The 26,222-nt window shown below is 32.6% G+C and overlaps 1 protein-coding gene across 1 annotated transcript in view; it reads left to right on the top strand.

Moving 5' to 3' along the window:
• The window catches only part of LOC132722128 (uncharacterized), a gene marked incomplete at its 3' end in the record, with an annotated part of 45,192 nt that extends 24,406 nt beyond the window's left edge, over positions 1–20,786 (top strand). The window contains 2 exon segments of the mRNA XM_060706560.1: positions 12,234–12,392; positions 20,311–20,786. Coding sequence (XP_060562543.1) covers positions 12,234–12,392; positions 20,311–20,786 — 635 coding nt within the window.
• Between the last annotated feature and the right edge of the window lie 5,436 nt (positions 20,787–26,222).

Raw genomic sequence — 26,222 nt, 5'->3', positions numbered from 1 at the left:
GCCTACAATATTGACAGAATTATGCCCCTTTTTAACTTAGAAATTTTGGTTAAAGTTTTTTGTAAAGTCAAATATCTCAATTATTGCTTGAGATATTCAATTGAAACTTACAATACTTATTTATAGTAACAAGGTACATCAGATTGAGAAGTTGGATAACTCTGCCTACAATATTGACAGAATTATGCCCCTTTTTAACTTAGAAATTTTGGTTAAAATTTTTTGGTAAAGTCAAATATCTCAATTATTGCTTGAGATATTCAATTGAAACTTACAATACATATTTATAGTAACAAGGTACATCAGATTGACAAGTTGGATAACTCTGCCTACAATATTTACAGAATTATGCCCCTTTGTAACTTAAAAGTTTTGGTTAAAGTTTTTTTGTAAAGTGAAATATCTCAATTATTGCTTGAGATATTCAATTGAAATTTAAAATACTTTTTTATAGTAACAATGTACATCAGTTTGCAAAATTGCATAACTCTGCCTGCAATATTTGCAGAATTATTTGCCCCTTTGAAACTTAGAAATTTTGGTCAAAGGTTAAAGGTCTTCAAAGATATTTACTTGAAACTTTACACATGCACTTAGGGTCATAATTGGAGGGTCATAATTGTATGTACGCTCCCTTCGTCACTGACCAAGTTCCATAACTCTGTCTTGCATTAAGGCTGATTCAATTATCCCCTTTTCTACTTAGTCTCTTGGTTAATGTTTACATGCAAGTTTTACATATCTCAATAACTATTAAAGATATTAATTTAAAACTTCACATATGCATTTAGGGTCATAATTGTAGGTCACTGACAAAGATCCATAATTCTATCTTGCATTTAGGCTGATTTTTCTCCCGTTTTTCAACTTAGAAATTCATGGTAAAGTTTTGCTTGTAAGCTGTTATCTCAATAACTACTGAAGGGTTTGTGCCTTTTTTGGGACAATTTTATGCATTCATAATAATAAAGCAGTGATTTACTTGATAAAACATCTTAATAACAAGCCTTTGTACCTTTTCTGTCAAATTTATGTATTCATAGGTAATTAGTATTATTATACTCAATAAAACACCCTTGTGACATTACCTTCCAAATAGTCAAGCCAATACTGTATAATTAGACTCTCTCTAAGGCCTATAACATGAATTTATAACAAAAAATTAGCCCTTTTGTGAACTTAAAAAATTTAACATTATCAAGGCTCTTTAACTATCAAGCACTTAGAATAGTCGAGCGTGCTGTCCTACAGACAGCTCTTGTTTATTTATATTATTTATTTTTTCATTTATTACTTTGCGTGCAGGGCTATATTATCTGCGCGTTTTCATAGACGTTAATAATTTTAAAGCCATTATACTTGAAATTTTTGCCTAAGTATAATCAAAGATGGCATTGATTATGTTAATGTCTTAAACTAATTTAAATACATACACACCACTAATTATTATTAACTGATAGGCGTGGTCAAGATCTTCTAATTGGCCAGTCGCGAAAGGCAGCGCGTGATCACCTGATTTCATTGGATAACCTCTAAAACGGTCAAAATTATCTGATTGGTAGCATATCGACGGTCCAGCGATTCCCGTCTTAATGCAAATGAGAGCAACGAGGCAGTAAATTAATTTTATTGTGACTTTAAGGATATTTTTTTTCCGTGAACCTAAGCACACAAAATAAAGGATATTTGGGAAAATAAACTTGCTGTAACAAATGCAAATTACTTTTCCCGATAGGTTCTTAAGGTTAAGTTGTTCTGAAGCTTTCAAATTATTTTCCAGAAAATGATGGCGAATAGAAAGACTGATATTTCCTACAACTATATTGCCGGTCCCGTGGTAAACGCACATCTAAACAACCTCAAAAGAAATATTTCCGCCATTACTCTGGTCTTTGGTTGATAACGAATAATTAACAGTGCATCATTCATTCATTCATTCATTCATTCATTCATTCATTCATTCATTCATTCATTCATTCATTCATTCATTCATTCATTCATTGGATGATTACTTTAAATTTCTGAGACCGTACCATAATCATTTAGCTGTAAAATTGGGCGGGGTTTGGCTTATGCAGTTCTTATTTTCAATTACCAATGAATAAAGGAATTCTCCTTCGCCTAATAAATTAGTGGAATGCAAAATGAATCAATGACATATATCTGATTGGCCCCATATGTATGTTCACACCCGAAAATCTTGTGAAAACATTCCATCAATTAAGTTTTATTACCCTTTAATCAGATTGAGATCGAATTGCATGGTGTGAAAATCACAAATGACCATCTTTGGATATATCACACAACAACATACATAAAACGTAAACGTAACAAAAATGCTAAGCCGTACTGGAGCGAAGCTTTGACAGAGAAATGGAACCAAATGCGCCTAGCCGAGAATGATTTTCTGAAGTGTAACGACACGAGGCAAATAAAAACGGTTAAGCGATCAAAATATCTAGCAGCGCGAAATAACTTCAATAAACTTTTACGAAAAACGGAGAGAGATTATAAAAGAAGCTTTTCAGTAGAAATAGAGTTCATGTCAACTTCAAACCCAAATGAGTTCTGGAATAAAATTAAGCATCTCGGTCCAAAGCGTGACTCTTCGATACCAATGGAAATAGTTAATGAGCATGGGCGCATTGATAAAGATGAAAATGCAGTTTTTGACAAATGGAAACGGATTTCGAAAACTTGTATAATAGCACCGGAAGTGACGAGTTTGACTCCGAATTCTACAATAGAGCGAAGTTACACAAACATATACTTGAAATGTCAATTTCTGACCCTCTTTACGCCCCAAAAGAACTGCTGAATAATAATATCTCCATCGAAGAAATCGTTAACGTTGTAATGAGTGCCAAATCGAAGTCGGCCTGCGGCATCGATAATATACCTTATGCAGTTTTAAAATTTCCCCCGGTTATAGCAGTATTGCATAAACTTTTTCAACTTATTTTCGACACGAGTGTTATTCCTAGCGACTGGAGAAAGGCAATTATATGTCCGATTCTAAAAGACAAGAGTTCTGACAAGCGATTACCGTTGAACTATAGAGGTGTATCTTTACTTTCATGTGTAGGTAAATTATATAGCTCTTTGATAAACAAAAGAATAACATTCTATTTAGAAAACGAAAACTTATTGGCCGATGAGCAGAATGGATTCAGGCGAGGAAGATCGTGTGAGGATCATATATTTACTTTAAACAGTCTTGCTCGTAACCAAGACAACTTACATACCGCCTTTATAGATCTTCGCAAAGCTTTTGACTTTGTAGATAGAGATATGTTATTTTACAAGCTTCTACTAAATGGAATAGACGGGAAAGTTTACAATGCAGTGAAAAGTATGTACAAACACACAATTTCATGTATTCGAATAAACAACAACGTTACATCTTGGTTTGACTGTAAGTCAGGCGTCGCCCAGGGAAGTAATTTATCGCCGACGCTTTTCGCAATTTTTGTAAATGATCTAGTCCGAGAAATTAATGACCTTGAACTTGGTGTGACTATTAACAATGCCTCGATTTCTATTTTACTTTACGCAGATGACATTGCTCTGATCGCAAAATCAGAAATTGACTTACAAAAAATGTTAGATACACTTCATGAGTGGTGTAAAAAATGGCGCGTTTTGATAAATACAGAGAAATCAAAATGTTTGCACTTCAGAAAACTGCGTCTACCAAGAACACAATTCAACTATCATGTTGGTAGCAATACATTGGATGTAGTTACTGAATACAAATATCTTGGTGTTATATTTGATGAAATGTAATCATTTAAAAGTCATTGTGAGGCAATCGGCAAGGCAGCCAGCCGGGCTTTTGGAGGGTTAATTAATAAAATCCACGGTATTACGGATTTCGGGTTCAAATCATATGAAAAACTTGTATTTAATTGTGTTGTTCCAGTCATGGATTACTGTTCATCTATTTGGGGATACAAAACATACCAGCAAATTGACAACGTTCACAATAGATCTATGAGATATTATTTGGGGGTACACCGTTACGCACCAATAGCTGCACTTTCCGGTGACTTGGGGTGGGTACCAAGTCGTTACCGTAGGTGGTTGAATATGCTTAGATTCTGGAATAGATTGATTAATTTTGACAGCGATAGGATTACCAAATTAGTGTTTGATCAAGACTATATGCTATGTAACAATAACTGGTGTAGTGAGATAAAATCAATAATGACGTCACTTGATCTCTCGCATGCTTATTACAGCAGATCCATAATTGATCTTCAAACCGCTGAACTGAAACTAAAAACCCTCTATAGTAGACAGTGGATAGAAACTGTGCAAAACACTCCAAAGCTTAGAACTTACAAATTATTTAAATGCAATTTTAACACAGAGGACTATGTTTTATTTAATTTGTCGAAATATGAACGCTCCATTATAGCACAATTTAGATGCGGGATTCTTCCACTTAGAGTCGAAACAGGAAGATATATTGGAGAACCGTTGAATGATAGACTTTGTAGGCTATGCAATGACAGTTGTGTTGAAAACGAAGTACATTTCTTGCTTAATTGTCCAAAATATAATGAAATAAGATCGCAATCATTTGGTGAAATATTAAATGATAATGTATTTATGGATTTGAATGTCGATGACAAATTAATCTTCTTGTTTTCAAACCACGTTAGAAATATTGCAAAATACTTAGTGAAAGCTTATTTACATAGACGGAATATCATTTATAGAAATACATGTACTGAAGTGTAATTATATGTATTACCTACTCGAACTCAAGGATTTTCAGGAAAGTTTATCATCGAACTATATACACTATAATGATAAGTTTAGGCAGGTGTTATGTTTTAAACATATTAATACCATTCATATATATATATTTATTCATAAGACGTTAAATCAACTCGATTGTCTATGTTTAAATAAATGACGTTTTTCTATAAACAGTGACTTATAGGTCCATGGGGCCGGGCGATTTATTTGTTCTGTAATTGTTTTATATTTGTTTGTACTATATACATGTATCGCAAGTCACTATAATAAATAAATTTTTCTTCTTCTTCTTCTATATAAAATGTTGATCAATTAGCCGAAAATTTTACATACAGTTTACGAAGGAAATTAGCTCTAAAAATGATTGTTTCTTTGTTAAGTTCATTAATTAATTAATTTAACGCCCTTACATTCAGGAAAACATATTTTATAAAATCATGCCGACCATTTAAATTAGTGAAAAACTGCTGATCAGCTAGATATTAATTCAATTTTATTTAAGGCCGTAACACTTCTTATTCTATTTGTTCGGTACATTTAACGCTCTTTACATGCAATCGAGAAAGATGTACAGAGAAAAATGATATTTTGCCGTGAAATTATTATTCATTTTATGTTGTCTGCAAAGTTAATATATTGTATTTAGTCATGCCAACGATTAAATTTTGTACAAAAATAAAATGTTGATCAATTTAATATTAATTCAAATTGATAAAAGCCGTAACACTCTTCTTTTTCTATATGGCCAGCGAATTTAACCTTCATTCAGGCGAGCAAATGCTGACCACTTAGATATATAGTGAAAATGCTAATTAGGTAGATATATAGAGAAAATTGATATTTTGCAATGAAATTGATATTTATTTTAAACTGTCTGCAAAGTTAATATATTGTATTAAGTCATGTCGATCATTGAATTTAGTAAAATAAAAAAAATATATTTTCGGCATTATGAACAAATAATTTTTTTATAATATGTTGAACAATATCTAAAGTGTATGTATCACCTTACCTGTAATTGGTAAGTATATTTTACCTTTTCGTCATGTCGAATTTTAGCTTTTAAAATTGTCAAAACATTTTCAATCTATTTCATTTTAGTTTTAAAATGTGCACATGAATAACACTTTGAGAATGTTGTAGGACAATAATATTAAACTCGATGAGCAGATACAGTAAGAAATTCATTCATTCATTCATTCATTCATTCATTCATTCATTCATTCATTCATCCATCCATCCATCCATCCATCCATCCATCCATCCATTCATCCATTCATTCATTTATTCATTCATTCATTCATTCATTCGATGATTACCGTATCAATCACTTGAATGTAAAATTGGGCGGGGTTTAGCTTATGCAGTTCTTATTTTCAGTTACAAAAGAATAAAGGAATTCTCATGCTGATGTTGATGCTGCTGATGATGATGATGATGAAAGAAATATCACAATATAATGCGATCAATTAAAGGAAAATAATGGGGGCGGTGGCTGACAAAAAATGCCTATACATACTTTATGATGTACTTTACATTGAAAAATTTATTACGGATGTATTATATACTAAAAAAACCTCTCATAGTAATTACGGGCGCTTACCTAGATACACACACTGAACAACTACATATAGAAATGAATACGCTGAAATAAGATGTTAAGCGTGAAAAATGCACATTTAAATATTGGACCGTGCATAAAAGCAAAGTCTATAACTTGCAAATTAATAGAAAAATAGGTGAGGATCCATTCTTTTCTAAAGATAGCAAGAAAACACTGTCTCCAGATTAATACAAAAAAATGAAAAACAATAATCGATATATCCCTTTTATATCCTCTGTGCAAGATGTATAATACATGCTCTGTGATAAGAATTAAGTATGATGTTGTTTTTATAAGATTTTCTTGGTTAAAATAGATCATAATATAAGAAATTATACCTACAAGATAGGCAATACATGAAATCATAGCTTAAGTTGGGAAACCGAGACGGGAACACACACATACATTCCTGCTAGAAATATCGCGCACGAACAATCACATCTATATATTTTTTATTCTTTTAAAACCTCTTTATATATTTCTGATCATATTAAGAGTGTTGTCTTTTGTATATAATATTATTCAAATGCATGTATTTATGTTTTACTGTACATATTTAAATGTTATTTTCAAAGGGTATTTAGCGTGAACGTATTAATGGAGACACTCTATTGTGCTATTTTTAGTTTCTTTTTAACAAACAATACCATCGGAAAATAATATGATATATACCTTAACATTAAGCTTTTATTTCCACAGTACATGCAGTATGTCAAGAAAGTTTAGTATTTCCTTTAAACTTATAAATATATTAGAACTATATCATCAGATGTTTATTGTGCGATTAAGGATTACCCAAAAATAAACATCTTAATCATCAAATTTCACTAAATCCTTATGCTATTTAAAACAAACCTCTATTCATCGGATGATAAAGTGCTACCGGAAGTTTGTTTAATATCATATTGTATCTGTATATAGTACATTCCCATGCTGTAATGCCATGTACCTTGGGAGAAAATAAAAAGAGATCTGTTCTGTTCAGTAGTAAAACATGTATACATTCAAATAAACAAATAAACTCTTAAATGAACAGATCCACTCAACCAGTGCAAAGTGCACATGTAGAGATTTTCACAATAATTACATATTTAAAGCTAAATTTATTTTTAAGTACATATAGAAAAGATAGATCATAGAGTAGGGAATCAAACATACATTTAGGGAAATAAATATATCCTTTAATATCTTTCATTGGAAATCCTCGGAAGAGTACATGTATATATGGCGATAAAAAAGTTAAACGCAAAGCAAAATTTCATTTCTGTATTCGTATTGTGATTTCACTAAATGACCGGGGACAACGTTGAATTTAAGGAAAACAACGTATTTTTTAATATGTCAGACTGGTTCAAGACGTATAATTGCATGTATTTTTAGGAGTAAATGGATGCAAACAGGCAAAAAGAAGAACTTCACATTAACTTCAGAACAACTTAAGAATAAAGTATGAGGTTGTTTTTATAAGATTTTCTGGGTTAAAATAGATCATAATATAAGAAATTATACCTACAAGATAGGCAATACACGAAATCATAGCTTAAGTTGGGAAACCGAGACGGGAACACACGCATACATGCATACATACACGCGAACAATCACATCTATATAAGGTTGAGAAGCCGGGCAGGGAACACACATACACACAAAAAAAAAAAAAAAAAAAAACGGGAGCGGCAAAATAAAGACGAGTTTCACGAACTTCACTGATTTCGCAAAAAATCATTTATCGAGATATTTTTTATGGCAACTTTACTAACAGATAGGCTATTTAACAGATTGCATTGAAGGAAAACAATTACACTTTATAATATGTATAAGTGGCAGTTTAGATATATGTATATAGTAAGCAGCAGTAAAATATCGTCTGCATATCCTGAGCAATGTCGTAGATCACGGCGTATTAAAACAAATATCTATTCTTACGAACCAAATTTTACAATAAAATATTATATATTGTAGAGACGAATGTATACGTCAAGATACTGAAATACATCTTAAAACAACTCTGCCAGTTTGTCTGCTATAATACACATATTTCAGGAAAGTCGGACAATGCATATAAAATCGGTGTATTTCATTCTTTTATTATCAAGTTTGCCATTATTTATTACGCTATCGTCATGAAACATATACCATATTGTAGGGACATCTGAAAAAATTAAAGTCAACTAAAGGCAACACTAATTATATTTGTCCGTTTAAGCGTGATATTGTCCAGAAATACATTCATTACGGGGGGGGGGGGGCACTCGCGCGGCTAATAAAGAAAAACAGTGTTTTTCTTGATATTCAATTCTTACAAAGGACGTTAGTAACTATGTTTCTGTTGCGGAAACAACTCTGTCCGTTTGCCTGCTAAAATAGCCCCACTAACATACATAAATTCTAGAAAAGTGGGACAATTCAGACAAATCCGTGTATTTCATAATTTTCAATAATCAAGTTTGACTTTATTTGTTAAGATGTCTTTTTGAAACACATTCCATATTGTAGGGACACATGTATTCTGTAAGATAAATAAACGCGATTATAAATATATTTGTCCGTTGTTCTATGCTATAACTCAGAAATGCAGGGATTATTCGGACAATACAAGCAAATCGGTGTTTTTCATAATTTGTAATTTTTATGTGTTGATTTATTGAGAAAAGTATCTTCATTAAACATAAATCCTATTGTAGGGAAACATACGGCGTATATACATTACGATAACTGAATGCATTCCTATATATATCTGTCCGTTTTTCTATGATAGTGAATAGAAATACATTGTTAAATAAAATAAAAATAATTATAATTTTATGATTTGTTGATAAACATAAATTGATTTTTTGAGATATTGATAGAATATAAATATTATAAAAGAAGCTCCGCAAACATTTGTTCATAAGAATGGAATAATAACAACAACCACAACAACAACAATAATAATAATAAAAAAAATAATAATAATAATAATTATGATAATAATAATAATAAATAATAATTAATAAAGTAATAATAATAAGAATAATCATCATCATCATCATCATCATCCCTGTCACAATAGCACTACCACCATCAATAATAATGATAATAATAATAATAATAATAATAATAATAATAATAATAATAATAATATGATCATTATATATGATTATAATAATAATAATAATAATAATAATAATAATAATATAATAATAATGATGATATATGATGATATGATATAATAATATAATAATATGATATATGATATAATATATATAATAATAAAAATAATAATAATAATGATATAAAAATAAATTAAATAATAATAATAATAATAATAATAATAATGTAATAATAATCATAAGAATCATAACATAGTTATAATAATAATAACATTAATAGATAAAAAATAATAATAAAAAAATATAAATGAAAAAAATATAATAATAATAATAATAATAATAATTAATAATAATAATAATAATAATAATAATAATAATAATAATAATAATAATAATAAATAATTATAATAATAATATAACAATCGTTAATAATAGAAAAATATATATTTATAATAATTATAATAATAATAAAAATAATAATAATAATAACAATAAATAATAATTATAATAATAATAGTAATTGTAATCATAATAATCATAATTATATTAATTGTAATACTAAAAATAAAAATAATCAATATAATAGTAATTATAATAATAATAATAATTATAATGATAATAATCATTATAATAATAATAATGAATAAAAGTAATGATTATATAAATTATAATCGCATCATGGAATTTTATTCTTCTTCCTTGTTTTCATTATTATTTTTATTATCTATTATTATTATTATTATTATTATTATTATTATTATTATTATTATTATTATTATTAATACTATTATTATTATTTATCATCATAGTTATAAATAATTCGTAATCTCTTATTAAAAGGAAATCAAATGTATAACTGTAAAATAATTTGAAAATGAATCATTTGATGAAAATCCAGTTGGATTTTTTTCCAATAACTTTTATTGGAAAAAAATCCAGTTGGAATTTTTTCCAACAAAAATAATTGGAAATAAATCCAATCGGATTTTCATTTTTTTCAAAGCACCTTATTGGTAATTCAGCGTGTATAATTATGTTAATTTCTATCGAAAACTATCATTTGCCTTTAATTATTATCGTTTTTATACTTTTTAAAATTTTTCTGTAAAAATCCAGTCGGAATTTTTTCCAGCTTTCAAAATGGGATTTTTTTATTTTAGAGAATAAGTTCTTCAAAAGTAGTCAGAAATTCATTAAAGGATGTATGAATGGTTATTTTTATAGTTTAAGCATTGCTGGAAAAATTGAAATTCCCGTTGGAAAAAATAATAATGTTAAAAAAATTCCAATTGGAATATAAGTAAATTCCGGCCGGACAGCATAATTCCGGGCGGAATACATGAATTTCCGCCCGGAAAATTTATTAAAATACAATTTTTGATAAGAAAAAAATTTAAAATAGTTTCAAATGAAGTCAATTATTTATAATTAACATTAAATCTATCAGATGAAATGATTTTTAAGTGTTTAGGGCAATTATAAATGGTAGTGAAGTTTGCCACTATCCCGGTGGTGCAAAGATTTTCCGGTGGCTGTTATAGTAAAAACTTAAAAAACTTTCTTTTAAAGAACCCAAAGAGTTAGAGCTAAGATATTAAGCATGAAACATCTTCTAATGAGTGTCTACCAAGACTGTTCAAATGAAAGCCCTGGGGTCAAAATTGGCCCCGCCCCTGGGGGTAATTGATTTTCCCTATATGCATCAAGTAAACTCTTAAAAAATTTTCTTTTAAAGAACCCAAAAAGCTAGAGCTAAAATATTTAGCATGAAACATCTTCTAATGGGTGTCTACCAAGTTTTATCAAATAAAAGCCCTGGGGTCAAAATTGGCCCCGCCCCAGGGGGTCATTGATTTTCCCTATATATGCATATAGTAAAAACTGAAAAAAAAATCTTCTTTTAAAGAACCCAAAGAGCTAGAGCTAAGATATAAAGCATGAAACATCTTCTAATGAGTGTCTACCAAGATTGTTCAAATAAAAGCCCTGGGGTCAAAATTGGCCCCGCCACAGGGGGTCATTGATTTTCCCTATATGCATATAGTAAAAACTTAAAAAATCTTCTTCTAAAAAACCCAAAGAGCTTAAGCTTAGATATTTGGCATAAAACATGTTGTAATGGATGTCTACAAAGTTTGTTCAGATAAAAGCCCTGGGGTCAAAATTGGCCCCGCCCCAGGGTTTCATTGATTTTCCCTATATGCATATAGTAAAAACTTAAAAAATCTTCTTCTAAAAAATCCCAAGAGCTAGAGCTTAGATATTTGGCATGAAACATGTTCTAATGGATGTCTACCAAGTTTGTTCAAATAAAAGCCCTTGGGTCAAAATTGGCCCCGCCCTGGCTGACATTGGTTTTCCTTATATGTGTATAGCAAAAACTTAAGAGTCTTCTTTGAAAAAACCCGAATAGCTAGAGTTTAGATATTAAGCATGAAACATTTTCTAGTAAGTGTCTACAAAGATTGTTCAAATAAAAGCCCTTGGGTCAAAACTGGCCCTGCATTTCAGCCCCATGTGTGTTTTTAACTATATGTGTAAAGAAAAAAACTTGACCAGCTAGACCTGAGATGTTAAGCATGAAATATCTTCTAATTGGTGTCTACCAAGTTTGTTCAAATAAAAGCCCTGGGGTTTAAACTGACCCCGCTCCCGGGGCCTATATACAGGTTAGTGACTTCAGGGCCATCATGGCCCTCTTGTTTTGTAAATTTAATCTAGATACACATAGATTTTTGTAGATTTGATTTAAATGTTTTATTTTTTACCAGGCAAGAGAAATTGGTAGAAATTTGAGGCATTCGCCAACTTTAGAGGTAGAAGATACAGATCTTCATCAATACTTCATAGTATTTCAACAACTTCTTTCTGATGCCGGATATTTAGCTACAGACGTGCATGCACAAAATGCCAAACAGAAGCTGATAGATGTAAATATGCACACTTTTTTAGTTAACCATACAAGTTGTAGTTTAAAATAGATAATGTTTTATAAATGCACAAAACATTGCTTTACTGATAAAGATAATGCCTTATGCACAAAAACAAATCATTTTAAATTGATCACTAAGTATATTCTTTAGCTAAAGGTGATTATTCGGTTTGTGTTATTAGCTTCACGAAGAAAACAGAGCAGTTTATGCCGTTGTATTTGCCGTTGCCGTCCAAAAGCTTTAATGTTGATCATGATGTTCTTATTTTTAGCTCACCTGTCACAAAGTGACAGGGTGAGCTTTTGTGATCGCTTTTCGTCCGGCGTCCGTCCGTCCGTCGTCCGTAAACTTTTACTTTAAATGACATCTCCTCATAAACCACTAGGCCAATTTCATCCAAACTTCATAGGAATGTTCCTTTGGTGGTTACCTTTAAAAATTGTTCAAAGAATTTAATTCCATGCAGAACTCTGGTTGCCATGGCAACCGAAAGAAAAAACTTTAAATATCTTTTTTTAAAAAACCCTAAGAGCTAGAGCTTAGATATTTGGCATGAAATATCTTCTAGTGAGTGTCTACCAAGTTTGTTCAAATAAAAGCCCTGTGGTCAAAATTGGCCCCGCCCCAGGGGGTCATTGATTTTCCCTATATGCATATAGTAAAAACTTAAAAAATCTTCTTTTAAAGAACCCAAAGAGCTAGAGCTAAGATATTTTGCATGAAACATGTTCTAATAGGTGTCTACCAAGTTTGTTCAAATAAAAGCCCTGGGGTCAAAACTGGCCCCGCCCCAGGGGGTCATTGATTTTCCCTATATGCATATAGTAAAAACTTAAAAAATCTTCTTTTAAAGAACTCAAAGAGCTAAGATATTTAGCATCAAACATGTTCTAATAGGTGTCTACCAAGTTTGTTCAAATAAAAGCCCTGGGGTCAAAACTGGCCCCGCCCCGGGGGTCATTGATTTTCCTTTTATGTGTATAGCAAAAACTTAAAATCTTCTTTGAAAAAACCCAAATATCTAGAGTTTAGATATTAAGCATGAAACATATCTTCTAGTGAGTGTCTACAAAGTTTGTTCAAATAAAAGACCTGGGGTCAAAATTGGCCCCGCCCCGGGGGTCATTGATTTTCCTTATATGTGTATAGCAAAAACTTAAAATCTTCTTTGAAAAAACCCAAATAGCTAGAGTTTAGATATTAAGCATGAAACATCTTATAGTAAGTGTCTACAAAGTTTGTTCAAATAAAAGCCCTGGGGTCCAAACTGGCCCCGCCCCAGGGATGTCATTGTTTTTAACTATATGTGTATAGTAAAAACTTTAAAAAATCTTCTTTTAAAAAGCCAAATGAGCTAGAGCTTAGATGTTTAGCATGAAACATTTTCTTATGGGTGTCTACCAAGTTTGTTCAAATAAAAGCCCTGGGGTCAAAATTGGCCCCGCCCCTGGGGGTCATTGATTTTCCCTATATGCATATAGTAAAAACTTAAAAAATCTTCTTTTAAAGAACTCAAAGAGCTAAAGCTAAGATATTTAGCATCAAACATGTTCTAATGTGTGTCTACAAAGTTTGTTCAAATAAAAGCCCTGGGGTCAAAATTGGCCCCGCCCCGGGGGTCATTGATTTTCCTTATATGTGTATAGCAAAAACTTAAAAAATCTCCTTTGAAAAAACCCAAATAGCTAGAGTTTAGATATTAAGCATGAAACATCTTCTAGTAAGTGTCTACAAAGTTTGTTCAAATAAAAGCCCTGGTGTCAAAACTGGCCCCGCCCCAGGGGTGTCATTGTTTTTAACTATATGTGTATAGTAAAAACTTAAAAAAAATCTTCTTTTAAAAAGCCCAATGAGCTAGAGCTTAGATGTTTAGCATGAAACATCTTCTAATGAGTGTGTGGGGGGGTCTATATACAGGTGAGCGACCTCAGGGCCATCATGGCCCTCTTGTTTATAAATGCACAAGAAATTGCTTTACTGATAAACAGAATGCCTTACGCACAAAACAAATCATTTTAAGTATATTCTGTAGCTGAAGGTGATTATTCGGTTTGTGTTATTAAATTGACGTTTACAAAGAAAACAGAGCAGTTATTCTATAGTCATGATGCCGTTGTATTTGCTGTTGCCGTCCAAAAGCTTTAATGTTGAACATGATGTTCTTATTTTTCAATGGCTTGCCTTCCTTTTTGGACACAACAACCCTTTATTTATCGACTGGACTTAAAAATGTATCAAATATTTGACTTTTGCTATACGTGGATATTACTTTGTTATGTGTTCCAAATTGCCTGCTTTTTAGCTCGACTTTTCTATGAAAAGGGGAGCTATCCTACTCGCCCCGGCGTCGGCGTCGGCGTTGGCGTCACACCTTGGTTAAGTTTTTCGTACCACCCCACTTTATTTCAGAAGTATTACAAGTATGGCTTTGAAACTTACCATACTTGTTCACCATCATAACCTCCATCTACAGACAAGAGTACATAACTCTGTCAAGGTTTTTGACAGAATTATGGCCCTTTTTTGACTTAGAAAGTGTATTGAGCTTGGTTAAGTTTTTTGTACCACCTCACTTTATTTCAAAACCATTGGAGGTATTGCTTTGAAACTGACCATACTTGTTTACCATCACGACCTTCATCAACAGACAAGAGGACATAACTCTGTCAAGGTTTTTGACAGAATTATGCCCCTTTTTGACTTAGAAAATACATTGAATATGGGTAAAATCCACTTATTGCCTTAACCCTTTGAGATATTGCTTTGAAACTTTTAATGCTATTTCACATCATTACCCCCATCTGTACGCAAGAGAAGGTAACTCTGTCAAGGATTTGTTTTAAAAATTAAGGCCTTTTATCGACTTAAAATCTTGGTTAAGTTTTTATTATGTCATTTACCAAGGTGTTCTGAGTGACGTAAAAATACCTTATTCTCTCAAAGTGGGTTTAATACTATTAAATGTATTTAAGGCTCAACTCAGTTTTTTTTTCTTTCTTACCAGCCCTCTTTTGACTTAAACATTTCAAACTTTGCTGCAGTGTTCAAGGGTATCACACAATTCAGTAAAATAATTCTTCACTAAATATCTTAATGCTCATGGCCATTGTTCACTTTAAAAATACAGAGATTCTTGTATTGCCTTTTACTGCAAAAACTTTTTTTATTGGCAAGCAATAAAAAAGTCGAGCGCGCTGTCTTACGGACAGCTCTTGTTAAATTTTGCTTTTGACGTCCGGCGTGTGTAGTGCGTCGTGCATTGTCAACAATTAGATTGTAAGCAAACACTCTACCAGTCACAGTATTGATTGGATCTTCATCAAACTTTGTCAGAATGTTTGTCTCAGTAAAATACAGGTCATCAATTCAACGTTTTATGGTTGAATGATATTTTGTTCTAACACTTTAATGAAAAATTGTTTTTACTGTAATGAATTTTGTGTCTCCTGCAACATGCAGTATGGCTATCATCAGGCAACACATGTGATCACTAATCACTTTTGTATAAAAGGAATGGGATAGTCTTTTTAGCTCGACTTTTTTTTTAAAAAGTAGAGATATTGCTATAGTCGCGGCGGCGTTGCCGTTGCAGTTGCCGTCCGCAAACTTGTACCTGGATCATAACTTTTTTATTTCTTGGTGTATTGTCTTCATGCTTGGCCACAACACAACAACACTTGGGACAAGACCTTTCAGTAGACCACACTAACCATGACCTTCATCCATAAATGACCTTGACCTTCAAGGTTAAAAGTCCAAATTTTGCTTGTTCTTGCTGTTATTGGCTCTAACTTTGTTATTTTTGAATGGATTGTCTTCAAACTTGAACATAATAATCTTCAAGGATAACCCTTAAAAATAACCAGACAGACCTTAACCTTCACTCATGAATGACCTTGACTTTGAAGTTCAAATTATTGAAATTTTCATTGTTTTGACTGTAACTGGCTGTACCTTTGCTATTATTGGAGGGATCAACTTCATAATATTATAACAGAACATACTTAAGGACAGGACCTTGTTGTTTATCAAACACTTTGGCTCTTTAATGACCTTGACCTTGAAGGTTGAATTACTGAATTTCCTCAGATTTGTGCATTAAATGACCATCTATATATCAACATCATAATCATCATTATCATCATCATCATCATCATCAACAACAACAACAACAACACGTGGCACCACCACCACCACGTGTCACCACCATGTGTCACCATGGGCCAACACCACGTGTCGTCACCACCACATCATGTCACCACGTGTCAACACCAAACGTAATCGCAGGGTGTCACCAAGTGTCAACATCACATGTCACCACGTGTCACCGTCACCACCTCCACGTGCCAACACCACATGTCACCACGTGTCATCACTACGTGTCACCGCCCCCACGTGTCAACACCACATGTCACCACCACCACGTGTCACCACATGTCAACACCACATGTTGTCACCACATGTCACTACCATGTGACATCAACGTGTCAAACACCACATGTAACCACATGTCACCACTTACCAAGTGTCACCACATGTCACCACCACGTGTCAACACCACATGTCACCACCACGTGTCATCACCACATGTCACCACCACCAAGTGTCACCACATGTCACCACATGTCACCACATGTTACCACCACATGTCACCACATGTTGCCACCTGTCACCACCACGTGTCAACACCATATGTCATCACCACGTGACAACACCACGTGACATCACGTGTCAACACCACATGTAACCACGTGTCACCGCCACCACGTTTCACCACATGTCACCGCCACCACGTGTCACAACCACATGTCACCACCACGTGTCATCACCACCACGTGTCATCACCACCACGTGTCACCACCACGTGTATCTATTTATAGAATTTTCTATTTATAGAATTGCATGTTTCTATTTATATCTAAATTAGTATATTTATATATACAAAATATATAGACAAAACTAATGTGACAAGACAGACCGATTAAATTTATAAAAAGGAAACGTTAAGATTTTCTTTGTTTGCTTTTAGAGAAAGTAAAAAGTCGACCGTTTCCCCCGCCCGGCGGTAGCTCTTGTTATATTTCAACTGTTGACCAATTGGAATTATAACAGTTCATCTGTTGGAATATACATGTGTGGTCAATTCAGATCATGTTTACAATGAACAAATAAGGATCATTATCCATCATATCATTTTCATTTGCACATAATAAAGTCAAGAGAAACTAAGTTATTCACTTTTAGCATGGACAATTTAAAAAAGGAAACCACGGAGGTACAAATGCCAATTATCCTTAGAATTTTTGTAAACTTACAATTTTGAAATGATGATATATATATTTTTAGTCCCCTACCGGTTTACCGGAGGGGACTTTAGGTTTACCCTCCGTCCGTCTGTCCGTCTGTCTGTCCGAGCAGACGAGAGCTACATTATGAGGTTCAGGTTTATGTACAGGCACTCTGTATGGGGTTCATTCCGTAGAGACATGTATTATGTGGTTAAAAATGCTCTTATGGGGTTAAAAAATTTGCTCTTGTGGGGTTAAGAGATCAAAGGAATAACACGTCTGCTAAGTACGTCCGTCGGTCCGTCCGTCCGTCCGTCAGTCCGTCCGTCCACAAAACTGGATCCCGCGATAACGCAAAAAGTACTGAAAATATTTTTATGAAACTTGATATATGGATAGATGGCAGTATGGAGATTATGCACGTCTTTTTCTTTTCTTCCTATGTTAAAAGTTCTGGTTGCTATGGCAACAAATAGACTGAAAATATGGCAAATTTTACACATAACCTGGATCCCGCGATAACGCAAAAAGTACTGAAAATATTTTTATGAAACTTGATATATGGATAGATGGCAGTATGGAGATTATGCACGTCTTTTTCTTTTTTTCCTATGCTGAAAATTCTGGTTGCAATGGCAACAAATAGACTGAAAATATGCCAAATTTTACACATAACCTGGATCCAGTGATAACGCAAAAAGTACTGAAAATATTTTTATGAAACTTGACATATGGGTAGATGGCAGTATGGAAATTATGCACATCCTTTTCTTATCTTCCTATGTTGAAAATTATGGTTGCTATGGCAACAAATAGACTGAATTTCAAGATTTCTGATTCTAGTTTTTAAGTTTTTTCACTATAAGTTCTTTATTTCTTAAGGTATTTTCTTCAAACTTTAAATATAAGTTGCTAGTCATCAACCACATCATATGTGACAAGGTTTACAACTCTAGCACAAAATTTATTAGAATTACCTCCCTTGAACTTAAAATTTTCATGAAAAAAACATTGTTTTTTTTTTTAATAACATCTTTTTTTCTGAATGTATCTACTTCAAACTTCATATAAATGTTTCTTATTATCACTCAACATTTTTGAGTGTTCAATACTCTAGCAAGACTATTTCCAGAATTATGCCCCTTTTGAACTTAGACTTTTTTTCGAGAAATTGGTAATTTTTACTCCAACTTCTTCAATCATGATAGGATTTTCTTCAAACTCCCACATCATAATAATATGACAAGGTTAATAAATCTAGCATCCATATTTCCAGAATTATCTCCTCCTTAATCTTTTAATTTTTCCTATTCGTTCTTTTAACTTTCATTTACTTCAAATTCAAAATAAACATTCAATATTCATACCTTCATTACTAATTGTTCTTTGTTACACTCACATCATGTATGACATCGTTATCTACTTTTTAAAAATTTTACTTTTAAAAATGTTATATTTTGATAACAGGGATGTTTAAAAAATAACTTTAGAGTGTTCTTCAGTCCGTCTGTCTGTACATAAAAACTGTTTCCTGTGATCACTTTTAAAGATTTTTTTCAACAAATTTACTTAAAATAGAAACATAAGTGAATGGCCAATGGCCCCTCAGAATGTTGCTTGGGCTCTTACCGGTAGGGGACTTATGGATTGCTTGCAATACTATGATAATTGCTTGTTTTTTTATGAACATATACCATTACATTATCGTTTTTTCTGTGACTTTCATAATGATTACTTACTCTACTATCCATTAAGGAAGAACACCCCTAATGGGCACTATAATGAACTGTAAAATTGACAACATAGGACAGTTATATGCCTTAAAGGTCACCTGTATGCAAAATTTAAACAAAATTTCCGTGTGGTTTATGAGTAATGGACATTTTTTCTGAACTAAAACTTTGCCATTAGAAGGGCTTTTTTCAAACTTTAAATAATCTATAATACATGTACAATGTATCATCATTATGAAAAATGTTTTCCTATTGCTCATTGTTAAGAAACAAATAATGACATTAAGGTAACAAATTAAACAAGCATAATGATTGTTTATAAACGAAATGTTTTTATTATGTATAAAAATGTAACCCTACCCCACCCACTTTTAACACTGATTTGACCATTTCCCTATGAAAAAAGCCTTATTTAAAATATCCCTAAAATTTACTACAATGAGGGGCTGTTTTCAAAGTTTGCCTAAATTTTTTTAAATGTATATTGGCTGGTCTTGCAAAATATAAAATAATTTTACGGTGTACTTTTTTATTTTATTAAACTTTGAAAATATCTGGTATCATATTTGCTATTAAATTTGGCATTGTAAATTCAGTAAATAAATACCTTCAATAATTACATAATTAAAATGAAACACTTTTTTCTTCCATTAGGGATCTGAGAGATTAATAATAAATGTTAAAAAGAGAAAAAGAAAGAAAGAAAAAAGTTTCCCCTTCTTGGGTTTGAACCCTCGCCCCTCAGTTTCAGTACATTTAATTAAGTCACTTCACAGTGATTCTAGCCTATTTGAATACTCTTCAAAGTGGAGATAGTGCATTAGGGGTGTACTACCTTAAATATATGTTGCATATGTACCATTTTAACATTAATTGTTTTTTTATACAATGTAGTTAGAAAATGACACCATGGTCATTGGAAAAGATGACATAAGGAAAGTACTAGATGATGTTGCAAAAGCAGCTCGTGACACTATAAGAGTAGAAAAAGATGACCTAAAAAGGACGTCTGAGACTGTAAAAGAAGATATGATTAAGAGAAGAAAAGAAGATCTTCATTCTCTTGGCTCAAAAGCTAATGAAGAATTACAAAAGATACAAACTAAATCTGATGATTCTTTAAAAACAATTAAAACTGAAACTGACAAAAGCGTCAAAGACATAGAAAAGGCAAGAGACAATTCAGTTCAAATAATGCATCAAAAGAAAGAGGACATTGAGGAAAAGGTAAAAATACAAAGCAAGAGAATAAGAGAAGAATGTGAAAGAGCAGTTGAAACTATCAGAGAAGGGAAAATTGATTTAACCAATTTAGCAGAGACTCTAGAAAAAACGCTCTACACAAGGATTAAGGAAGACAAGGAGAAACAGTACATTGATAATAAACAAAGTAAGTACAGAAGTCTCATTTTACTTTATATGTCCACGAGTACAGCGTCCATCCGTCCTTCTGTTCATACTTTCTTCCATCCAAACATTGTGTCCAGTCAATAACTTTGCATTGAATTTATGCTTTGATTTCAGACAATTTTATACAAATGTTTTGCTCAATAAGGCAATGTCTTGCACACAAGATCTTAGTATGTTGCTCGAAAGGTCAAGGTCAGACATTGATTCTTATAAACTGAAATTTGTCATAGTTAATGTACTGATGTTCGTTTCCTGTCAACAATTTTGTTATTCCTGGATGAATTTCAAAATCTCTATGCATAAAAGTGTTGAATATTATGACTATGTGTCTCGCCCAAGAATAAGGCTCATAACTTAAAGTTCAAGGTCACTCATAAAGAATAAATGTACAGATATACATCTTTAGCTTGTCTTATTTTTCGTCTGTCCGTTCGTCTGTTCTTTTGAATTTGAAACTACCTAGCAGAATTGTTAACTATAAAGAGACTATTAGCAGAGCGCATGTTTGACCTTACTCCGGTCAAAGTCAATTTTTGTAACAATTTTGTGTCCGCTCTGTATCTCATGAATCAATAGAAAGAAATTTAAACTTTTTGACAGAAATATTACTTATGCAATGAGATGATGAGCAGAAATAACTTTGGGCTTCCTGAGATAAAAAAATAACTGGCCCTGTCCAAGAAATTACTTGATTTTCATTGTGTGAAACTATAATGTGTGGAGCTTAAATATTAAAGATATTGTAACTCAATTTTTTATGGTTTTATATCATAAATATAATGCTCAAATATTGCTGTAAGTACTGTAATTACTGAAATTACATTTTCATGTTTATAAAGGGAGGTAATAAGAAATTTATTTTCTATAAAGTCTATAAAGTCTAAGTCACATTTCTCAATAAGAAATTAATGTACATATGTTAATGATTACATTTAATGTGGACAAATATTTGCAATACATACTTTACATATTCTTCAATGTTTGAACATTGTTTTAAATGCATATAAAATTGCACTTAAGTGTGATATAAAAACCTTAGTTACAACTTACAGGATCTTTAGCATGTAACATTACTGTAAAATCGAGAATTGTAGATGTTTTCTGTTAAAAATAGTCAAGAATGCGCAGATTTCAACACTTTTCTTTATTCTCATTCATGGAATAATATATCAATGTGATACAACAATGCGATTCTCTGAAAATAATATATAAACAAACTAAATACTGATTACAACGCATTTAAAATAAAATACAATTAATTGTCTAAATAATAATGCTAATATATATATACGATATCACCTTTACAATTATAGACTTAAATCTATTAAAATAATATTGTTATTTTTTATTTCCGCAAATAATTCCGTTTATAATTTAATTCACGGCAAATATTGTAAAGTTCATCATCATTTAAACAATATTGAATTTACTATTAAAATTCATACATAATTAATAACTTGCTTACCGATTATGATCTACTTTCCATTAGAAAACATCAATAAACAAAACACATCAACAATTTAAGCACTTGGACGTATATCATGTCCCTAGGTACCGCCTCCGTGGTCGAGGGGTTAGAGTCGATGACTTCTAATCCAGTTACCTCTCTGGCGTGGGTTCGATCCCCGGGAGATGCTTTGGTAGTTTAGCGCGGAGGAAGGTAGTCTAGTACTGGTGTAACTCTCCAGGAACGATGGTTAGGAAACTACCCGCCTATATGACTGAAATACTGTTGAAAAAGGCGTAAAATGAAACAAACAAACAAACAACGTCCCTAGGTTCGATATTGGCCCTGTCCAAGGGGTCACTTTATTGTGTCGCCTTGAAAAGGTGACATATAGGGGTTACTTTTGTCGGCGGTGTCGGTGGCGGCGTCTGTGTCGGCGTCGTTGTCGGTGTCGTTGTCGGCGTCGTTGTCGGCGTCCCCTAAAGCTTGTCCGGAGCATAACTCAGTCACTATAAGTCTGATTGACTTCAAACTTGGTATGCATGCTTTTTTCAATAACCCGAAGTGCAGTGCACAAGAACCGGTACTCTGCAGTTCTTATTTTTTGAGTTATTGCCCTTTGTTAATTTTCATACTTTAATTTTGTCCGGGCCATTTCTCTTCAACTAAAAAAGCTATGGACTTGAAACTTCATAGGATGATAGATCTCATTATTAAGAAGTGCAGTGCACAAGAACCGGTACTCTGCACTTCCTAATTTTTGAGTTATTGCCCTTTGTTAATTTTCATACTTTATTTTTGTCCGGGCCATTTCTCCTAATGTATAAAAGCCATGGACTTGAAACTTCATAGGATGATAGGTCTCATTAAGAAGAAGTGCAGTGCACAAGAACTGGTACTCTGCATTTCTTATTTTTTGAGTTATTGCCCTTTGTTTATTTTCATACTTTAATTTTGTCCGGGCCATTTCTCCTTAAGACTTAGTATAAAAGCTATGGACTTGAAACTTTATAGGATGATAGATCTCATTATTAAGAAGTGCAGTGCACAAGAATCGGTACTCTGCATTTCTTAATTTTTGAGTTATGGCCCTTTGTTAATTTTCATACTTAATTTTTGTCCAGGCCATTTCTCCGAAAGTATAAAAGTTATGGACTTGAAACTTCATAGGATGATAGATCTCATTAAAAAGAAGTGCAGTGCATAAGAACATATACTCTGCATTTCTTATTTTAGAGTTATTGCCCTTTGTTGATTTTCTTACTTTATTTTTGTCCTTGTCATTTCTCCATAAGTATGAAAGCTATGGACTTGAAACATCATAGAATGATAGATCTTATTGATAAGAAGTGCAGTGTACAGAAACTGCTGCTCTGCACTTATTATTTTTTGAGTTATTGCCCTTTGTTATTTTTCATATTTCATTTTTGTCCTGGCCATTTCCCCTAAACTACATTGTTCACAAGGCGACACATCCGACTCGCGGAGTTCTAGTTTATATAGACTTATATTGGAAAACACATCAAAGACTTATTGTGTGAAACAACGATGCCAATGGCTTAGATACTTTGTAATTTAACATCTCTTTGTGAACCGCACAACAAATGGTATAAATCTTGCCCCTTGGGTCTAATTGGCCTTACTATATTAGATTTATTTTATGTAGTTTTATATAGGAAAACATATTTTAGTCTTATTTTGGTGAAACTACAAAGTCTAGAGTTTAGATATTTGCCTTATTGGCTTCTACAAAACAGATATTAATCATGTCCCTGGGGTCAATATTGGCCCGCACCGGGGTCACTTGATTTATGTAAACCTATATAGGAAAACCACATTTAAGTCCTATTGTGTAAACCTACAAAGCCGGGTTCCCAGATCTTAGATATTTGACATGTAGCATCAATTTGTAGATTGCTATAAAATCTAAATGACCCTCGGGTCAAAAATGGCCCTGTCCGCGGAGTCACTTGAATTATGTAGACTAAAGTATAGAAAAAACACATCTTTTTGTGCCTCTATATATAGCATTGCCTTGTAGACCCCTATAAAAGTTTTATTAACCATGCATTGCACTTTGGAGATCATACAGTATAATAAAGATTAAACAAGCTTTTTGATTAGCTCTCCCATAATGGAATAATTATGTTTGATTATTCAAATATAAATTTTGACGTATGCATGCCTTTGCGGTGCTCTTGTTTAAGTTGTCGGTATCCAAAATTAAATGCCTTCCCGCTCAATCAGTCCTCTGATCGTTGGACGTATACGCAGCACATTCCAAATTTATGCCACTTTCTGTCTTGACCTAAATGAACTGCTAGGCTATCCTGGTCGTCAGAAAACTTATATTTCTTTTCCAAATACAGTTTCCCGTTCACTAAATATTCCCTTTTGTTTGTATCTATCATTTTGATTTTGTTTCAAGATAAATGGCAGAACTAAATAATTTAACGAACTTTCCGCCAGTTTGTTAACGACATATCCAAGCTAGAAACACTAGTTACACCTCACAATGGATATTGTTATTTTAAAATGGCAACAATAAGATTAGTCTATGTCAAACTATGTCATAGTAGTACCAACATATCGAACTGTCAATGCGCTCTTTTTACTTGTATTGTTCTTGAATGGAGACATATGATAATTATGTACTTAACATATGTCGCAAAATATACGAGGCATTCATGTTACTATGTTTATAACATGGCATGATGTACTTGCAATATTAACTAAATATAACAATTTTTAGCTCACCTGTCACAAAGTGACAGGGTGAGCTTTTGTGATCGCTTTTCGTCCGTCGTCCGTCCGTCGTCCGTCCGTCCGTCCGTAAACTTTTACTTTAAATGACATCTCCTCATAAACCACTAGGCCAATTTCATCCAAACTTCACAGGAATGTTCCTTTGGTGGTCACCTTTAAAAATTGTTCAAAGAATTTAATTCCATGCAGAACTCTGGTTGCCATGGCAACCGAAAGAAAAAACTTTAAATATCTTCTTTTAAAAAAAAACATAAGAGCTAGAGCTTAGATATTTGGCATTGAAACATCTTCTAGTGAGTGTCTACCAAGTTTGTTCAAATAAAATCCCTGGGGTCAAAATTGGCCCCGCCCGGGGGGTCATTGATTTTTCCCTATATTGCATATAGTAAAAACTTAAAAAAATCTTCTTTTAAAGAACTCAAAGAGCTAAAGCTAAGATATTTAGCATGAAACATGTTCTAATGGATGTCTACCAAGTTTGTTCAAATAAAAGCCCTGGGGTCAAAATTGGCCCCGCCCCGGGGGGTCATTGATTTTCCCTATATGCATATATATAGTAAAAACTTAAAAATCTTCTTTTAAAGAACTCAAAGAGCTATGGCTAAGATATTGAGCATCAAACATGTTCTAATAAGTGTCTACCATGTTTGTTCAAATAAAAGCCCTGGGGTCAAAATTGGCCCCGCCCCGGGGGGGGTCATTGATTTTCCCTATATGTATATAGTAAAAACTTAAAAAATCTTTTAAAGAACCAAAAGTGTTAGAGCTAAGATATTTAGCATGAAACATGTTCTAATAAGTGTCTACCAAGTTTGTTCAAATAAAAGCCCTGGGGTCAAAATTGGCCCCGCCCCGGGGGGGTCATTGATTTTCCCTATATGCATATAGTAAAAACTTATAAAATCTTCTTTTAAAAATCTCAAACAGCTATGGCTAAGATATTTAGCATCAAACATGTTCTAATAGGTGTCTACCAAGTTTGTTCAAATAAAAAGCTGTGGGGTAAAATGCACCGCTCAGGGGGTCATTGATTTTCCTTATATGTGTATAGCAAAAAACTTAAAAAAATCTTCTTTGAAAAAACCCAAATAGCTAGAGTTTAAGATATTAAGCATGAAACATCTTTTATAGAGTGTCTACAAAGTTTTGTTCAATAAAAGACCTGGGGGTCAAAATTGGCCCC

Source organism: Ruditapes philippinarum, unplaced genomic scaffold (assembly GCF_026571515.1).
Source record: "Ruditapes philippinarum isolate M1 unplaced genomic scaffold, ASM2657151v2 ctg5048_1_1_1_1, whole genome shotgun sequence".
In the NCBI taxonomy this organism is placed as follows: domain Eukaryota; kingdom Metazoa; phylum Mollusca; class Bivalvia; order Venerida; family Veneridae; genus Ruditapes; species Ruditapes philippinarum.
Note: the sequence above shows the minus strand (reverse complement) of the source record. Positions and strands in the feature narration are given on the sequence as shown.